The 19,699-nt window shown below is 44.3% G+C and overlaps 1 protein-coding gene across 1 annotated transcript in view; it reads right to left on the reverse strand.

Annotated features, from left to right (window-relative positions):
• NID2 (nidogen 2) overlaps positions 1–19,421 on the reverse strand; it is a 59,347-nt gene extending 39,926 nt beyond the window's left edge. The window contains exons 1-4 of the mRNA XM_037054307.1: positions 19,079–19,421; positions 18,122–18,433; positions 9,902–10,134; positions 2,917–3,074 (exon numbers count right to left, since the gene is read on the reverse strand). Of these exons, the coding sequence (XP_036910202.1) occupies positions 2,917–3,074; positions 9,902–10,134; positions 18,122–18,433; positions 19,079–19,306 (931 nt within the window). The 5' untranslated portion in view covers positions 19,307–19,421. The remainder of the gene's footprint in view (positions 1–2,916; positions 3,075–9,901; positions 10,135–18,121; positions 18,434–19,078) is intronic.
• Positions 19,422–19,699: the final 278 nt, after the last annotated feature.

Here is a 19,699-nt window from a genome sequence, read left to right on the forward strand (position 1 = left end):
GGGGACTTTAACAAAATCTTAACTTAATTTCTCATTTAGCAAGACGACTACTATGAAGCTTAAAGGGGAAACTAAAATTCCCTGGGCAAGGTGCTGCCAATGCTCAGTTTCAATGCTCACTCACAACTTTTCCATTTTGGAACCGAGGAGAATGGGGACCCAACAGATCACATGTCTTACCCCAAACCACACAGCAGAGCTGGGAATCAAGCTTAAGATGAAGTCCACCTCACACCAAAATCCACACTCTTTCACTCCATTAGCAGAAAAAGCCAGGCAGGATGGGTCATGGCCAGGAGGTGAGTAGGCATGTTCTGTGTTGCTGGCTACCCTCACCCACCGGCTGTTCCAGGGGAAGTCCGCTTTTGCCTGCTGGATCTTTGGGGTGCGAGTGTTACATGTGGGAAAAAAAAAGTTCACCGACGCCCCACCCCCGTATCTCACAACTGCATGGCTCTGTACTTCCCACCGTCTTCCTGAAACCTGAAGTGCAGACAGGGGCTCACGTATTTTCCCTCTCTGCTTTCAAGTTTTCAAGGTTTCCCTCTCTTCTCTCTGACACAGTGGTTGCTGATTTGTCCTCCAAGTTTCAAGAAATTCTAGTTAGATGTTGTTTCTAAATGTCCCAGTGTATTCGCCAGCTTTTGCATACGCATCTTGCCATTTCCAAGACATCAGTAGCAGATGCCATTCAGCAGCAGATAAATAGCATAGTTCACGCCCCAGGAGGGTTACGGCTGCGCCTCTGCTCTCCACTGCCAGTTCCCTAAACCTCCTCCACCATGACTCCAGCCAGCTCAACCTCCTCCAGCCCAAAGCAGGGGGGGCGGCCTCTTCCTCTTCACCCTTTCAGAAATCCAGCCTCTTCCCAGGACAGGGAGTCACAAGTGAAAACACCATTTAGAAGTATATTTTCCCCTCCAAATTCCTTTGCTAAAAATCTTTGATACTTAGCTTTAAATTTTCTTTAGATATATGGAACTTATGCTGAAAAGTCAGGAAATTGTCAAGGAGGGATGAAGTCTTCCAGAAAAATTCATGTCTTCAACTTAACAGAAATGTAGCCTTAGGCACAAATTATGGCCCAGCCGTTTAATTAGGCCATTCTCTACTCTCATCCCTCACCTCATTCCTGCTACTGTAAGTTTTCTGTAATTAGCAATAGCAGCCACCATTTATGAAGAACCAAGTAGTACAGACACTAATCTGAGACCTTCATTATCTCATTTAATCCTCTTAACAAATTTAGGAGCAATCAAAGGCTTAGGGGTTACGTAAATTGCCTGCCTGGAGTGTGGCAGCCAGGATTCGACCTAAGTCTGACACCAACACTCACCTTCTAATCATTACGCAATGTCACAAAATAGTTTCTTCCCTCCTGAGATAAACACTTCTTCAAGCACATTTACTACCACACAAGAACCCAGAAGACCCTCTTTTTTTTTTTCTTTTCTCACAAAAGGGATGGGAAACAGAAAAAGAAAGAGAAAACAAAGGAGGCCCTGAAGAATGCCTTCACCTCTGACCCATTTCCTCCTGTTCGAGGTCAGATGAGCAGGCCCTGGGACAAACGGAATGACTCTGTGGTCAGTCCCCCACTCACATGTTTACATCCCCGCCTGGGAAGAAAGAGCTGACATGACAAGTCTCAACTAGGACAAGAAGGTGACACGGCTCCATGTCTATATTAATTAACCACTGCCTCTGCATGGCATTTCTCTCCTGGCCCCTCACTCTGGTCAGTGAGTCATGAAATGAGCACAAGGCTCCAGGGAGGTGAACACCACAGCTGCACAGCCATGAGCCAGAAATGACAAGACACAGGTGGTTAGCAATTTTCTTTCCCCGTGGGTCTCCTTTCCGATACACCACCAAGTAACTCTGACCAAGGGGAGTACAAGAGTTGTCCCACAACAGAGTAAGAATCTGAAACGTTAGCCACCCCAAAGTAAAGTCTTCTGCCCTCCATCACAGTCATGTGCATGAAGCCCCAGAACGTTTTACCTTTGCTGAACTTTCAAACTGAAATACTTCATTACACTTGAGAGCGTAGCTGGCACAAGCAAACCAGTCCTTTCCCACTCACTTCATGAGGCCCATTTTAAAAAACATTATTAAACGTCAAGAGATTCCAAACAGAAATTTGTCTGCCAAGATGTATTTGGCAAAGGGGAGATATTCTATCCCCTGAAACATGCTTTCAAAAATCAGTTTCAGTCTTCTTTTTGCTTAACATTCCACGTACTTGCTTGAGAGAAAATCATGACTCCCTGCAAAACCAGCTTTTTAAAAATGGAATCTTAGCACCCAGTTGTGTGACCCACTTACCCCCTGGGTTGGAACTTGCCACCTTCCACCCCTTCCACGCGCTGCCCATGATGCCGTGGTGTTGTGTGACCTGGAACAGTGTAATCGGGCAGAACTACCTCTTGTTCAGGATGGGCTGGAAGAACATCCCTTTCTGAAGACAGGGCCCCTCTGTCTGGGTTGGGCCAGATACTTCTGTTTTTAAGGTAGGGAGGTGGTGCTCCCTGGGAAGGACTTAATGAATTTCCTTCTATCTCTGATTGACCCAGGCCACTAGGGAACCTGGCTATTTAGAAGACTCAACTGAGCCTCTTCTATCTGGGGCATCTTTCTCCTTCACATGCCTGCCCTCTTTGGTTTGGGGGTCCAAGGTGGCAGATTTCCTTTCAGGGTAGAATGGCGTATTTCCAGGTTTTGAATGCCAAGGGGAGGCCAAGTTGGAGTTTGGAGCAGAGATACCACGTCCTACGGGCCTTGCATCAGCTTTTGAGTGGACGGAAACATGGATACTGCTGTGGCCTTTCAACACCTCCCTCTGGTTCACTCAGGGGGATTCAACCTCCTCCTCCTTCTCACCAGAATAACCCCAATTGTCCTCACTGCACTTGCCTTCCAGGGCTGACGCATGGCTGGAGGGCTGTTCCAGGGACGCCGACGAGCGGGCATTGGAGAGGACTCCTCCACCTGCTGCGGGTCTGACGTTGTCCAAAGGGGAGGTGCTGCCGAGGTGAAAGGCCCACAGTCCAGGGATCCCCAGGTTGCTGTGTCTAAACAAAGAGAGCCGAGCACGGTAACCAAAATGGCCCTTCACCCACCCGCCTGCAAAGGTGAGCAATTTATTTTAAAACTGAAAGAATATTAAGATCAGATTCAGAGTTTTCAATGGTGCAGACAATAAAATGAGATTTACATGTTAACTGAAAGGACTTTACTGAAATTTTGATATAAACAATTCACTTTCAAAGGCTGTGTTTCACAGAATGCTAGACTATCAAGTTATAATCTCTTCTACAATCCACATTTTATCTAAAATCTGGCTGATGGAAAACAAAGAAGGAATGAGGGAATATTTTATCTCTTTTCTACTTCTAAGAAAACATATGCTGAAAAACTTTTGCCAAACACTTAAATAATAATGACCACTACATGCTTTTAAGAGTTAGTTGTGTGCCAAGTGCTTAACATTCCTCAATACAATCTGCAAGGCAGGGGCGGTTACCATGCCCAGCTTTACAGAGGAGAAAACAGGTTTTGAGGGGCTAACTACTCTTAATAATTGACAGAGCCTGGACTCAACACAAGTATCAGAGACCTGCTCTATACTTGGGCTTTATATTATCATGAAATAGTAATTATTTTATGTCCCAAAACCAATACACTATAATCAGCATCTAAATTATCACTACTCTACAGAATGTTAAAGACATTTCACTGTTTAGTCTTAGGGATTGTTCAGTTAACTAATTCACAGGGAATGGTGAGTCAACGTTTAAAAAAATGCAAAGAAATACAAGTGTGCAAATCTAAAATGTTCAGCGAGTGCAGAACACAGTTAAGGGGGAAATAGGAAAACAGTATAATAAAAATGTCATGGGTCAAAGGTATGAAGTACTCAGAAATATCTGGAAATCAAGAGCTCACTCTACTAGAAAAGAACCTGGGTTATTCAGTCTCCCAAATATCCCAATGATCACTTATTTCAAAACCAATGATACATTCTGAAGAGAGTAACTGTATATAAGATTTCTAAAAATAAGGAAAAATTAGAACAAACAAGGGTCTGGCAAGCTTGAATATACTGGTCTGTGTATTCCTCTGGTGTACGTACAGAATACCAGACTCAGAGTCTCCCACGCTGTGGGATTCCCTCAGTCAATGAGGAATAAGAGTTAGTGAACCAGTAAGTTAGTAAAGAATTCACTGACTCACATGATGACAAGAGAACTTCACTCAATGGGGAGGTGCTCATCATATACATACGTGTTTCTACAACAATAATATTTCCATACAATTCTGAGAATGAATCTCTTTCACTCTCCATCCCCCACCTCGATCTCGATCTCTCCCCCTGTGTTTGTGTGTTATTGTTACAGTGGTTGCTGCTGCTGCTGCTGCTATTGTAATTAACTTAGGGAAACCGTATTATAAAAATCAAAACTGATTCTTTGTGCAATATGCACGTATTGTTGCAAGTTCTGAGAATTAATGTGGGTGTTTCTTGGCAAGCAAATAAGGAACACTGCAGAAGATAAGAGAGACCCCTGAAGCTCTCAGGACACTGAGTTTATTACCACATGAGAGGTGCTTCAGCTGTGAAACTTCTGCTTGATGTTAGAAACAGAAAAAAAACTATAAAAGCTTCAAAAAGTGGAAAAATACAAATTACAAGAGATAAAAGCTAGATAAAATAATCTCCTAAGTAAATATAAATCACTATCTCTGCTTTGGTCCCTGTGTATGGTGGGAAAGTAACCAATCTGAGTTTATCCTAAAATCCAAGGCCATTTGGAAAGCTTAGTGATAGAAAGAATTTATTTCCTAGAAAGGAAAAACAAGACTACAAAACCAGGTGGCAGTGTCATCCTCCCTGGGGTCGTTAGGAGGATTAAGTTAGAAAATCACATAAAATGCCAAATGTGGGGCCCTGTACATAATACTTAGCAACTACTCTCTTCCAGGAAAAAGAAAAGTATAATCTTAAAAATGCAAATGTCTGCATTCCTATTTAAATTTTCAGAAGATTTATGACAACCACACTATGAATTATATAATTCATGACCTCTGAATTTATAATGATGAAATAAGATTGAGGAAGACAGAGATTCCACTGACTAGGAAAGTAACTTAATCCTTCAGAGACGTATGCTGCAGAGTTTAGGAGGGGCTGGCACAATGTGTGTGACTTTAAAACACTTAAGCAAAAAAGAAAGAAAATTGATGAATATGGCAAAGTGTCAACCACTTGAATCTATATTATAAGCATTTGGGTGTTCATTTACCTATTCTCCATTTTTCTATATTTCTGAAAATTTAAATAATGAAATATAAAATAGATGATTTTGTTAAAAGAACCCTAAATGTCTATTTTTATTTATTTTTAAACAGAACTCTTTTTTTTTATTTTTAGAGAGAGAGGAAGGGAGGGAGAAAGACAGGGAGAGAAACATCAATGTGTGGTTGCCTCTCATGTGGCTCCCACTGGGAGACTTGGCCTACAACCCAGGCATGTGCCCTGACTAGGAGTCAAACTGGCAACCCTTTCGTTCACAGCCCGTGCTCAATCCACTGAGCTACCCCAGCCAGGGCTTAAAATAGATGATTTAATTGAGGAACATTTCTATAATTTGGAGGTAGAGAAGACCTTTCTGAGAATAACACCAAGACCTAAAATAATAATGGAAAAGGCCAATAACTTTGACAACCCTCAAAATAAGTTGAACTTCTAGGTCATGAGTAATTTTAAAGATGAACAAATGAATCAAAATACTCATAGGATGTACAAGGACTGAGATGTTAACCATATTTTTTCTTATTTTAAGAATTCGTTGTAAACACTCCAACAGAAAATAGCTAAGTATAAGTCACAAAAAAGACAGATACATGGCTATTAATCGTATAAAAATGTCTCCAGATTTACTAGTAATCAAAGAAATTAGAGTAAAAATATGAACATTTTATACCTATCAAGTTCACAAATATTACAAAAGACGGAAGCTTGTAGGGAACAGCCGCTGCGGATCACTGCCCTACATTCCCGGTGAAGATGCAGGTTGGTGCAAAGTTTCTGAAGGGCAATATGTTAATACACATCAAAATGTTAAGCTTAATATACCCTTTCTCAGCAATTGTACTTTTCAGAGAAATGAGAATCTGAGCAATGTACAGGGTGAGGCAAAAGTAGGTTTCCACGTGCTTATACAATAATTAGTAAAAAAAATAATACAAGAATAAATAAACTCTGTGTTTCACATACTCACAACTGAAAATCTACTTTTGCCCCACTCTGTATATTATGCTGTTTACTGTAATGATATTTATAAAAGGAAAAACCATAAATAGATTAAATATTTATCAATAAGTTGTCTGAATAATACAGGATATATATTGCCATGTTTTATAGCCTTAAAATGACAATATAAACAGATATTGTACTGAAAGAGGTTTATAAGACAGTGATAAGTGGGAAAATGCCCCATGTATAGCAAAATAACTATTTTGGCTTTTAAACTTTTTTTATATATACCTAAAATTCTAGAAGGACTATTAACACTAGCTATCACTTGAAGTAGTAATACTGGGCAATTTTTACTTGTTTTTAAATATTTTACTTATTTATTTGTAGAGAGAGGGGAAGAAGGGAGAAAAAGAGGGAGAGAAACATTGATGTGCAAGAGATACATGGCTCAGTTCTCTCTCACAGGCCCTCAGCTGTGAACCTGGCCCACACTGGGGACCAGGCATGTGCCCTTGACCGGGAATCAAACCAGTGACCTTTCAGTTCACAGACTGGCACTCAATCCACTGAGCCACACCAGCCGGGGCAATTTTTACTTTTACTTCACATTATTGTGCATGGTTTATATTTTATTTTATTTTTTAATATTAATATGGGTCACACTTAAAGAAAAATCCCTCTGTTAATCATTTTGGCCCCACAAGTATTTTGCTCTCATCAAGTGATTTAGAGGTTTCTGGGAAGCATCAAAGATAAAAATGAAGGAAAGTGTGAAAGGTGGTGAGTGTGTGTGTGTGTGTGTGCATGTGTGTGTGTCCTGAGGGGCGTTTATGATTGTGGTGGGGAAGCACAACTGCTCTTCCTACAGGCTTGTTGCCCGCCGCCACCTCCTGGGTCCTGTGTAGATGTTAGCACTTATTCTAATGCTCTGGAACTGTTGACCTGTCTGTCAGTCAACCCCACTAGAGGGCAAGTTGCGAGTGCAGGGCCTGTGCCTGAAGCATTTTTGTCTCTTGAGTGCTTGGCCCCCTGTGAGCTTTCCACAGTATCTGAGNCTGGGGACCAGGCATGTGCCCTTGACTGGGAATCAAACCAGTGACCTTTCAGTTCACAGACTGGCACTCAATCCACTGAGCCACACCAGCCAGGGCAATTTTTACTTTTACTTCACATTATTGTGCATGGTTTATATTTTATTTTATTTTTTAATATTAATATGGGTCACACTTAAAGAAAAATCCCTCTGTTAATCATTTTGGCCCCACAAGTATTTTGCTCTCATCAAGTGATTCAGAGGTTTCTGGGAAGCATCAAAGATAAAAATGAAGGAAAGTGTGAAAGGTGGTGAGTGTGTGTGTGTGTGTGTGTGCGTGTGTGTGTGTCCTGAGGGGCGTTTATGATTGTGGTGGGGAAGCACAACTGCTCTTCCTACAGGCTTGTTGCCCCCCGCCACCTCCTGGGTCCTGTGTAGATGTTAGCACTTATTCTAATGCTCTGGAACTGTTGACCTGTCTGTCAGTCAACCCCACTAGAGGGCAAGTTGTGAGTGCAGGGCCTGTGCCTGAAGCATTTTTGTCTCTTGAGTGCTTGGCCCCCTGTGAGCTTTCCACAATATCTGAGGAGCAGAGACTCCATGGCCTCCAGGGTCAAAGAGTCTGGTGGAACCCAGGGAGAAAAAGCAAGGAGCTAAGTCTTCTCCAGAGTCTAGACTGAAAGGCAGCCTAGGTGGAGACCTAGACACGCCCAACGTAGATCATAAGAATGGAAAAGAAAACCAGGATTTAGCATAAAACAAGAAGTTCAGAGTTCGAGCCCTGTGCTTGCATTTTGGCTTTGCCATGCAATAACTGAGATTATAGTCAACGTAACTTTCCTAAACTCACTTGTCAATTGAGAATAGAGTATTACTTCCTAGGATTCTTGTGAATTTTAATTAAGACAGCTTCCAGAAAGTGTTTAGCACAATGTTTGGCAAATAGTAAGCTCTCGATAAATGTTAGCTCAAGTAACACATTTGGTTGTAGGGCCAGCTCTCAGGAAGCTGAACAGAGCAGATGGCAGGCACACGTGCAATGTGTTCCAATATCCAAGAATAATGGAGTGCAACTGAGAGGCAGGAAGGGAAGCTCAGTAGCCATATGTGTTCTGTCTAGTTTCTAGATCAGCATTCAGGAAATGAATAAAAACAAGACTTTTTTTAAAGCCCTGAAATTAATAAATTTCAAGAGGTGCTAACCCCTACACTGGCCTGATGTGGAATGACAAAGAGGAAATGGGCTTAGGGTTGTATGAACAGAGTGAGCCGCTCGTGGGGCTGAGGAATGCGCTCAGTCAGCCCTGGTGACCCCATGGACAACCAGCCAGGACGATTTCAGACAATAAAGCCATAGAGAAAGCCCGAGACTTCTAAAAATCTACCAGTCCATTTATTTGCTTCCCACATTACATCACTCTTACTTTAACTTTTAATATGTTATCTATCCAAAAGACTGAACTCACAACATCTGCTCCTGTGAAATAATTAACCTGAAAAACTTCAGTCTGGGCCGTTACGTGACTGGGTATTTTTATGTGGTTCCAAGAGCAATGTTTTCCATAGCGAGCCTCAGTGGCTGGGCAAATATACACAGACACGCAGTTCTGTTTCGGGTATCTTCAGCCAAAAGGGCAAGAAGAACAAATCGCCTTTTCTATTTGGTGAACTTGTTCCTCTCACTGTCTAGTCTAGTCCTGGTTGTGACCTGATGCCTTGCTTGGAAACCACCCAGACATTATTTCATGGCCTTATGGCCACCTGTTGTAGACCGCTCTGCCTGGTTTTAGGAATTGTATCTGTACCCCTTGTGGCTAAGGGCAAGGGACAACCTTTGGAATGTGAGCCGCAGGAGACAAAGCTTGTCTCCAGTTGCAAATGCTGCCTCAGTTTCCTCTCTGCCCCCAAAGGCTGGTCGGAAGTCAATGACAGGTAAGACCCCTCACAGTGGGGGGCAACCTAAGCCAGACTTGATCACTTGGGAGGCCTTCATGGAAGGAAGGGGGGCTGCAACAAAGAGCAATGGACTCTCTCTCACACACCCCTCTTTGTCAAAGCCCGAGTCCCTATGTTCTCTGGGAGAAGCGCTTCCTGGCTCTAATCCCCTTAAGCCTGAATAACTGTTGGGGAGAGATGCAGCTCCTTGCCTTGCTAGAGCGTGTCCTGGGGAAAAATCTGGCATCACAAAGACTTCCTGATAAACCTGTGAAATCTGCTCTGCTAAGAGTGCTTTCATTCATATGTTAAGGGTTCGAGCAAGAAACCCTAAAACTCTGTTCCTGACAGACTCTGACTCATAGTAAGCCCTCAGATTTCTTTGAAATGTTATCTACTGTTTGATCCTTGCCAACCTGTATTCCTGTGTATTAGAACCCAATAAAAGGCTATGGATGAGGGGGCTCGAGGCCTTTATCTCCTCGGAGAAACTGGCCACAGCTCACTTCTCCTCCCCAAGCAGATCACGTCGTATCTTGGTCATGATTACACTCCAGCTGTGGCACCTGGGGGGACTCACGAGAAGTCGCACCCAGCGCCACTCAACTTTGGGAAGCTCCTAAGGGTCCGTACAGTCCAACAGAAAAGAGCTGAAGCCCCGTGGTACTTACTGGTAGAGATTTTTCACAGACTGTTCAGTGCTAGTTAAGCTGAAATATGCTCCCTCTCTCTTTGGGTCGCCAGTGTCCCCTTGGCAGAAGCCCACCCGGGCTGGAAGCTTGAGCTGGACATTATAGGCCTCTTTGGGGCGCGTTCCAAAGAACTGAAGGCCATTGGCAGGATAAAGAAAGAGGGCGTAGGTATCAGACTCATCAGATGCCAAAACTGCCTGGAAGGTATTCAACTGTGGGGGGAAAAAAAGAAATATTCTTAATAAAACAAACAAACAAAAAGATAATACAAATAAGACATCATAAAGTACAAAGGGTTTTCTTTCTTAGAATTTCTCCAAATTGTTTTTATACATACTATTCTTTTAAATTTCCTCTTCAAGTTATAATATAGTTTTATGAGCTATGTTATTATAATCATCTTTTATCAATGTAGATTAATAGTTGAAATATGCATAGATAAAAACACAAGTTAAAAAAATATTACCTTTTAAGGTTTCAAACTCCTCCCATCCAAATCTCTTTCAGAGCTGAGAGCAAGTGGGGAGCTGGCCTTGCCCATTCCCACGGCCCCTGCCCTAGTTTTCTGCCCTGGACACTCACCTGGATCATCCACTCATTCGCCTACCCGCTGAATGCCCACTGTGGGCAGGTACGATGTGGCCAAGTGCTGACCCATCAAAAGGCCTCCTTACTGTTCTCACAGCCTCACTTTCTTTTCTCGTCCATCGATCTTTTCACACCAGCACCAGAGTTACAGGTGAGGAAAGAGAAACACAGGGGCTAACGCATCTGTCCAAGCTGACAGCCAGTTCACGGTGTCAGGCCGGATCAGGTCCTGTGCCACTCGGCCAACCACTCCTCAGCATGCCATTCAGAGTGACGTGGAGGCTGCCTACTCTCCTCCCAGGCTCAGATTTGCTGTATGGCCATCAAACTTTCAAGTTTGTCTCCCACTTGTCCTGTGTACTCTGATGCTTCCGTACTTTTGCTCATGTTTCCCTGTGCCTAAAACCTTCCTCGCCTTCTAATGCTGCCCCTCTGCGTGATTCCGTGTAGACTCATTTCTGTCCTCTGACCCTCCCAATGCCACTGTGAGTGTTTCTAGTTAGAATTCACCTCATTTTGCCTGGTTAGCTGTTTATGTGTTTATAAACTCCATTTATTGATTCATCTATGCACCGGACATTATGCTTGGTGCTGAAGAAGCAAAGGAGCTTGTGCCCAGGATGGTCTCACAGCTTAGAAGAGGGAAGCAGCCTTGGCTGGAATCTAGGAGAGTTGCTGAAAGAGGGAGTAGAGGCTACAGAGGAAGACGGGTACCTCCCTTGCAGCAGGGGCAGGGGCAGGGGCAGGGGCAGGGGCAGGGGCAGGGGCAGGGAGGCCCTAGGAATGGTAATAAGCACAGCAGGAGCCAAAGCAGACCAGAAAGAAGGGCAAGGAACTAAATTAGCCACAAACGCAACATCTAAGCAGGTCCTTATGGAATCCCTCCTTAAAGTTCAATTTATTCTCATCATTTCAATAAGACATTTTTCCCTTTATCTACATCCAGCTATCTCCTCCCATCCTGCCAAAATGATCTGTTAACGGTGCTTGATTATCTTAAAAAGATGTTATATCGAGGACTCTGACAACAGCTCTCTCACTAAATTCCACTCCTTTTACAATGTAGTAGGGAACTTGGGAAGTATTTATAAATACCACTGCTTTTTAAATAATGTGACTCATAGAAACATTATTTACTGATATGTAGTGATATTGCCATATCTTGCTAGCCTATCAAAATTAGGCACAAAGAAGAATATCAAAGAACATCACAGTTTATTAAATAAAACAGCAAATAAGAGGAATGTGCCCTGCATTTTGTTCTCCCCATACAGTGCTCAAGGTGTCTCCTAATGTTAAATCTTCCCACAAATGTTTAATTTCCAAGTATAGTTTTGAGGTTTTGCTTATCAGACAAAAACACACAGGTTTTTAAATGCTTTTCAAGAAAAATCAAAGTTATACACAACCTTTCTTGCAGTCTCTAACACTGAAAAGGTCACCTCGCTTGGCTTTGCTCTTTGCTCTTCTTTCTTTAAGTTCACAAACTTACAAAGGTAGGGGGAGAGCGGCTAGTATATTTGCTGTCGTTGTAGTTGTTAATTGTTTCATCAGCAAAGCTTGAGTTTTTTAACAACAACAAAAAAGAGCAAAACATGTTTTCTAGAATTTCTCAAAGCTGGGAAGCTTGAGCTTCTGTGAAATATAAACAAAGACTGTTCCGAGACACGTCTATACATACTATACTCTATCTCATCCATTAATGTGGATTCAGTAACTGCTGAGCTTTACATTAGTCAGAAATAAGTAAAGTTCAACTAGGGAAAGAAAAGTACTCACAGAAGGAGAAAGAATGTTTCTAAAAGCTAAGTTTTCAAAGCTCCTGACATTGATTGCCCACAACAAACGTGAGGTAGGAAGAAACCCTGGTTCTAAGTTTAGAGAAATTCTGCGAGATAAGAGCCTACAGATTGCGAAGGAATTGAAGGGGATGGGGGAGGAGGGGAAGGGAAAAGTAAACAGAGATGGGAAGAGGAGTGTCTGACTTTTTTACTGGGCTCTGGGCCTTTAGCACTTAGTTTCATTCATTCTTTCCGTCAGTGAACAAATTCATTTCAATAAAAATTTACTCGATGTCTTTTACAAGCCGTCCCTGAGACAAGCACTTATTACAGGAGGCAAGCATTTAAATAAAGGCAAATAAAAGAAGAATTTAAAATAGATTTTGGGGCCCCAAAGTACTGGCCAAAAGTTTGTCTACTTTAAAAACCACCCCCACACAAAGGATCACCTTTAAAGTTCTCACTCAGTTCCATAAAACTCGACATCTGATTGCTAAAGAGTGGCCTTCCCGAGTCCTGAAGGGCCGCCCCTCCCCCCAGGCTCTCCTGACTGGTTTCCAGACCGGAAAGGTCTTCACATTCCTAGAGGCAAGCCTTTTTGAGAACCCCACATGTTCCGTCTCTGAGGGGAAACCTTCAGATGGGCTGCCAAGCCCTACAAAAGGGTCACAGGTTCCCAACTCCTCCAGGCGCCAGAAAGAGAGAGCGGCCTCCACAGGCAGAGGAGCAGCGCCAGAGGGTCAGGGCCGGTGGCTGCTGAGCTTCAAGGCTTCCGCCATCCTGTTATCAGAAGGAGAGAAAAGCCAGAGCCCTCAGCCCAAAGCAGGCAGGAGTCTAACTCCCTTCCAGGTATAGGATGTCACCAGTCAATATTGCCTGACACAGGGCAGAGCTGAGCTGATGGACATAAAGCATGCCCGTCTTTGAGTTTCTAAGTTTTGTAACCCATCTAATTGATTTCAGTCATCTAGCAAAAAACCAGAACGATGCCATGCCCTGTCCCAAAGGAATTTGCCTAGAGTGGCTTAGAAAAATTACATTGAAAATTAATGAGTAGGTTGACTCCTAAAGGGTCATCGGGTTCTCTTTTCTCTCTTCCTTGGGGTCACATGCGTTCCACGGTTGCAGCATCGCTGACATCTGGCCCCCAGTGTTGGATGTCAACGCTACCCACCATTCCTCAGTATAATTCTCCATCTTTCCATCAGCTGCACGATACTGTCATGTGCATGATTTTCCCTCATCTTCTGTCCTAAACCCTATAAATCCTGCCCAAAATGCACTTAAGTGCTCGGTACTATCATATCCTTCCTGACCCTCAGTCTTTGGCAAAACTTCAACATTTCTTTAACCACTTTCCTTATATGTCTCATTGTGTATGTATGTGTTCATAGCTGCATCTCGGACTCTGGTTAAACTCTTTCCAGTACACTGCAGACCTCCCCTCTTCTAGACTTCAGTCCCAGAAGTCAAAACGCTACAGCAGAGTCCTGCTTCTACCTCTCATTCTCTCTGTGGATCCAAATGCCCTCCTCTCTCAATTACTAATCATCCTTTTTAAGTAAGTCAACAAGCCTCCATCCCTGCACTGAGGCCTCCCATGGGCAACCTTCAGTTCATCTTATGTTACTGCCCCATGACTCTCCTTCATCCACTCGGCAGCCCAGCCCTCCCAGCAGCCTTCTCCCACACGCTAACTCAGATCAGTCTCTCCTGCTGCCTCCTCATCAAGATCCATTCTTCCAGCCCAACTGAAACTTAAGTCATTCCCCATTCCTCACGGATCTGAGTAATCAGTTCTCTAGAAACCCCATCCTTCAGACAACCACCAAACAATATTCTCCTTCCCCCAAAAAGCACAACTAAAGGAAACCCTAGCTTTCTTTGTGTCTCCTGTAAATAAGTTCTTTCAATGTCAATATAATACCACGACTTCTTTGCTCTGTCAACTACCTATGACAGCTTGAGGAATCTCAGATTAACTGAGTTGATAAACACTATTTGTTCACATTTTCAGGTACAGTTACATCTTGACATCTCTGCAATAGCAGCTATCACATCCTGTCACAGCCACCATGAATATTCACGGAGGGAAAGGACAACTGAAATTGTTCAGTGGTAAAGATGCCATTCCTCTGATATCGTCAAGTTCCCAGTAACTTTGCAACATAAGGTTAATATGCCAAGGTTTAAGAAAGCCATGTAGAACTCCTTCAAGCAAAGTAGATTACTTGCCAAAATCTGCCTCCAAAGAACTGTTAGAACAAGAACTCAAGTCACAGAGTTCTTTAAAGTATTCACAACACCCTTCAACACTGGTAATTGAAAAAACATTCCCTCTCTAACAGAATCCTCAACTCCTTTCTAAATGAAACAGGCCCTGAAGCCAACTCAGCATATGGCAATGTCTGAAGATTGATTTTAATTAGAAAAGTGGAAGAGAGATGGAATCTACAAAATCTTCCTGCACTCCCCACCCCAAAAAAGCCCAGACGGAAACTTCAGTTTGGAAAACCTTGTATTTAAAGAGTCCTATGTAAAGGACCCGCAGCACAGCATCCTTACAAGACAGAAATACAAGAACCAGAACCTAGTCCCGTCAAGCCAATGAAGGGCAACATGGGTTGGCTGAGCATCCACACCAGCCAGGTCTCAGGGTCTACAGAAGCTACGGGAAAACACCACCGTAGTTAGTGAACCCTCACTAACAATTCTGTAAGGGTGGCATTCCTACTCCGCTTCGCAGCTTGGGAAACTAAGGCTGAGACTGAGTCGTTGTTTCCGAAATCACTGGATAACCTTTCATAAATACTTTTTCTTTCAAAATGTTTTTAGTATCTTTATGGTTTTCATAGCCACCTGGCAAGCTGGATAAGATAAGCAGTATTCCCACACTACAGAAGAAATTGAGGAATATAGTTAACAAAGTCACGTCTGTATTGTAATTTTCAGTGTCAAATGAGCCCCGACAAAATTGGAACTTCAACTCCAGTGTGATTTCGTCACCCCAGAGTTTCTGCACAACTTACTCCTCTCCCTTATTCATCGCACTCAGCTTTGTCTTTCTAGTCTGTGTTGAAAAAGTGAGACTGCACCAGCTGATTCTCTCCAGAGTATTGGGACACTAATTGGATTCAACAGTGTCCTTGGCAGCAGATTTCATTCCCAGTTCATTCTTCCTTTGGATGCAGTATGGTTCCAAGGGCTCTTCCGGTACCGAGATCACATCATGACACTAAAACTCCAGCTTTATTTACTGGATCTGAGGAAAAGGCACAATTATTGCGTCTTCATCACATGTGCCGAGGAAATGGGTCTTGCATAAAAAAGGTCTGGGTAAAAGCAATTTTTAAAAAAGCTCAGAATCAAGAAATCTGTATTCTAAACCTACCTCTGCCTCACTAAGAGCAGAATTTGGGCAACAGCTTTAACTTCTATTTGCTCTTATCTGTCAAATGTAAACAAGAAGTCAGGTGGTACTTATCTTGTAGGACTGTTGTGGGAAGACAGTGTGATAAAATATTATCAGAATTAACGAGCTATCTTGAATAAACAACTTCTATCATGTGTCTAAGTAGCCAGTCTTTCCTTTGTGCCCTCACCTTTTTCATACAGGCAGAAAGAGCAGCCTTAACAAATACTATCACTCTCCCGCTCCAGATCCTACAAAGGCCGCCTACTGCTCAAAGGCAGAGTCCAAACTCTCAGCACAGCAAGATCTGTCCCACCCCATGGCCTTCCCAGACTCTTGTCCCACCACCCTTCCTGTTTCGTGGTATGTACCACATGTAATGCCCCAAGCACATTCTACCCTACGGCACATGGGTGATGTGTCACAGGCTGTCCTCCTTTGGGGAATGTTCCTCTCTGCTTAACTCAGATTCAAAGCTACCTCTTCACCGAAACCTTTCCCGATTGAGTCCCCTAACCAGGGTGGGGGAGAGTTAGTCTTCATAAGGCAAAATGCTACTCCACTTACCACAGTGAATAATAATCAATGCCCCTACTAAACTTCGAGATCCTTGGGTGTAAAGGGGATGTCCTTTCATGGAGTCTACATCAGCCCTGAGATAGAGTAATTGTGCAAAAGAGGTTTGTTGGATGAATAAATCTCAACTATGTTTAAATGTAAGTTACTTACACACACATATGTGAATATGCCACATATATGATATAGGTTTAGAAAAGAAGAGTGGAAGAAAATAAACTATTAGCAGCAGTGACCTCTGGTTAGTGAAATTATAAATAATATTTATCCTCTTTTCTAAGTTTTTCATTATAGGTATGGCATACTTCGTTTTAAATGTTTTTTTAAATGTATAAGCAAAAAGAAATGAATGAATGCAACCTAACGGTGGGGGCCTTGCCTGATTCAACTTTCCGCAGCTCTCCACCTAGCCCAGCACCCTGCCCAAATGAGGTGCTCAGTATATCTTTCTGAATTGAATGTATTCTGTTGAATGGAATAATTGAAATGTCAAACCATGCATTTTAAAAAATTAATAAACAAAACTAGATGTTGCCTGACCAAAAAATTCAATGACAAAAATAATCATGATTTCAATCCCTTTTTATTTCTAAACTCCTTTGCTCAATACAGCCTTTAAGAAATATTTCTCCTACAGAATGGCTACCATCTTGAACTCCTCAGTGAGAGCGGGCACGCCTCTTAATCTCTCAGGGAGGAGATGTGTCATCTTTCTGCAGCTAAGAGAGCTGAATAGATGATGAGTTAAAACAGAGATAAGTTGTGAGCGTGTCAGCCCTTGGTGTCTGACACTCTAGAGTCAGGTCTAGTTTCGTGGAAGGAAGTCCCATCTACTCCAGGAACCAGGCAGTTTACCCGTTGCCAAGCCACCCGGGCCCCCCCTGATGTCCATTTGGAGGACTTTGAGTGTTTGCAAAAGCCTAGAGACTGGGAGCTTGGTTTTTTTCTCAGATAGAGACTACAAAACAAATTGAAGACAGTCTCCTGTAAATTAGGGGGCACGTCAACCTGGAGGGCAAGCTGGTGACAGCTATCAAGAACCTTATAATGAGTGCATCCCTCTGGCCCACCAATTCCAAATCCTAGAATGTCAACTAAGGACAAGCACAGAGATTCAGCTTTTAAAAAGTGCTTCACGAAATTATTTATAATGATGAAAAATTAGAAATAACCTTAATAATCACTGGACACAGTGGTAAATCCACTGGTTGGAATATTATGCAGACTTTATAAATAACATAGAAATAGATTTACTGGCATTGAAACATATTCACAATATACTATTTAATGGCAGGAAAGTAGGCTATGAAACAGTATGTGCACTGTGAACTCATCATTGTTAACAGAAAATGACAAATACAGATATTGATAGAAAAAAATCTATGGAATATATACAGGAAAATGTTTAACAGTGGTTATCTTTGAGTGGTAGGAAAATGAGAGGTTGTTCTTTTATAAATTGCTTGCATTGGCTTTTCTCTTTCAATGAACATGTAATTAGAAATAATTCTTGTATACTTAGAGGTGACTCTAAAAATAAACAACCAAACAGCAAACCGCCTTGTGTTCTGAGGGCCTTCTGCACGGCATCTGCACTGGGGCCCTCTCACCCTCTAAGCACTTTTCCTTGCTGAAAGACACCACCTCTCAGATCCTCAGTGGAAGCCTGAAGGCTGCACTTCCAAGCCATTTCGGCCCTGGTGCCATCAAAGGATAGATACATCAGGTTCAGCTCAAGAGCAGACTCAGAAAAAGTGGCTCCAAGCCAGTCTCTGGGTCCCAGCCCAGAATTCACGCCTATCCCTCAACTGGCTGAGCAGCCAAGCATCCCTTGTCACTTACCTCTCCCGAGGGAGGTGTCCCGAACCTGACCTCCTCGTAGGCGCCCACCTTCTCCCAGGTGGCCAAGAAGGCGTGGGTGGGGGTGAAGTCAGAGGCTGCAGCGCGCGGGAAGCCTGCGCGCACGTAGTGAGCCGCCCGATTCAGCACTTTTGGGCCCGTGTCCTCGCGGTAGAGGATCCTGCCCCTGCCCTGGCTCGTGTCGATGTCGGCCAGAAAGGGAGCGATGGCCGGAAAGTCCGTGGGGAAACCATCGTCCACATACTGGGTCTCCCTGGGGAAGTCCTGGGTGGAGATGATGCCGTTGGTGCCCACCTGGGACAGGAGGGGAGCAAAAGGTGACTGACGGTCGCTTACTCTGCAAGAAGCCCAAGGGCGGCCACCAAAGGTCTAGACGTGTGCGCCCACCCTGCCTCTCATGGAGGCTCGGGGCATGAAGATCTCCCAACCCCATAGCCTGGTAGGCCGACTCCTGGTTCAGGGCGACCAGAGCAACTTCAGCCCGTGTCCTACTTGTCCATTCCTAGCCTATAGCACGACACAATCGATCCAGGAGCTCTAAATCGTTCGCACATTTTCTCCCATTCCGCACAACCCTGGAGAAAACTTTCAGGACCAGGAGGGAGCACCCCAGCTCTACAGGCGTGCACAACCTTCTCACTGCTCTAGCTGCAAACCCCACTGGCTGCCATAGCAACCCTACCTTCTTTTCTGTCTGGAATGCTTGTGTGGCCACGAACAGTTATTGCTCTCTCACTCGGGGTAGGAAAAAGCAGCGGGTTCGGCAGCAGCATCGCTGCAAAGCCAGGTTCCACCCCAGGGGAGCTCAGGGACAGCAAAGGGTGTGCACTATTTCCTCTCCTCCGAAGACAGGCGTAGGAGGAGATCCACACTACGTGGGCCCCTGGGAAGACTGCGAGAAATCTTCCGAATCGCACACTCAGAGGGGTACGAACTTACGTAGAGGTAGCTGAACTGGGCATCGTAGAAGCGCAAGGGACTCGCCAGCTTCACTGCGGCTGAGCTTTCGTCGTCGCCTTCATTCAGGAGCTGGTCCCCCTGGAATTGCCCATAGGGGAAGAGCTCTCCTGGCTGCAGCGCCGCGGCCTGGGACAGAAGTCGTAGCAGCAGCAACGGCTGCAGTAGCTCCAACAGTGCCCGCAGCCCAGCTGCCTGATCCCCTCGCATGCTCGCTCGGCCCCCGGGCTGCCCTGCGGCACAGTGCGTCCTGGCCCGCCAGCCCACTAGCGGCTCGGCTCGAGCCTCCAACCTGGACACCGCGGGTGCTGGGGTGGGGCGGGCCTCCACGCCCTCCCAGTGCGCTGACTGGCTGAGGCCCTGCGCGGGGGACCAATCACCGGCTCTGAGAAAGTTCGGCAGCGGCAGCCGCATCTGGTTCTCGTTAAAAGTTTCTAAGGCAGGGGTCGCGGAAGCGGGCCGGCTTTTACCCCTGGAGAGGTAAAAACCGGTGGCCGGGAATTCCCGGAGCTGCTGCTGCTTCTCCGACGCCTCCGCTCGCGCAGCCCTCCCGGGGGCACTCCCTCCCTCCCTCCGTCCAGTCTGTCCCTCCAGCCCCGCCTC

Source organism: Sturnira hondurensis, unplaced genomic scaffold (genome assembly GCF_014824575.4).
Source record: "Sturnira hondurensis isolate 20B ecotype Veracruz unplaced genomic scaffold, ASM1482457v3 Scaffold0008196, whole genome shotgun sequence".
NCBI classification, from domain to species: Eukaryota; Metazoa; Chordata; class Mammalia; order Chiroptera; family Phyllostomidae; genus Sturnira; species Sturnira hondurensis.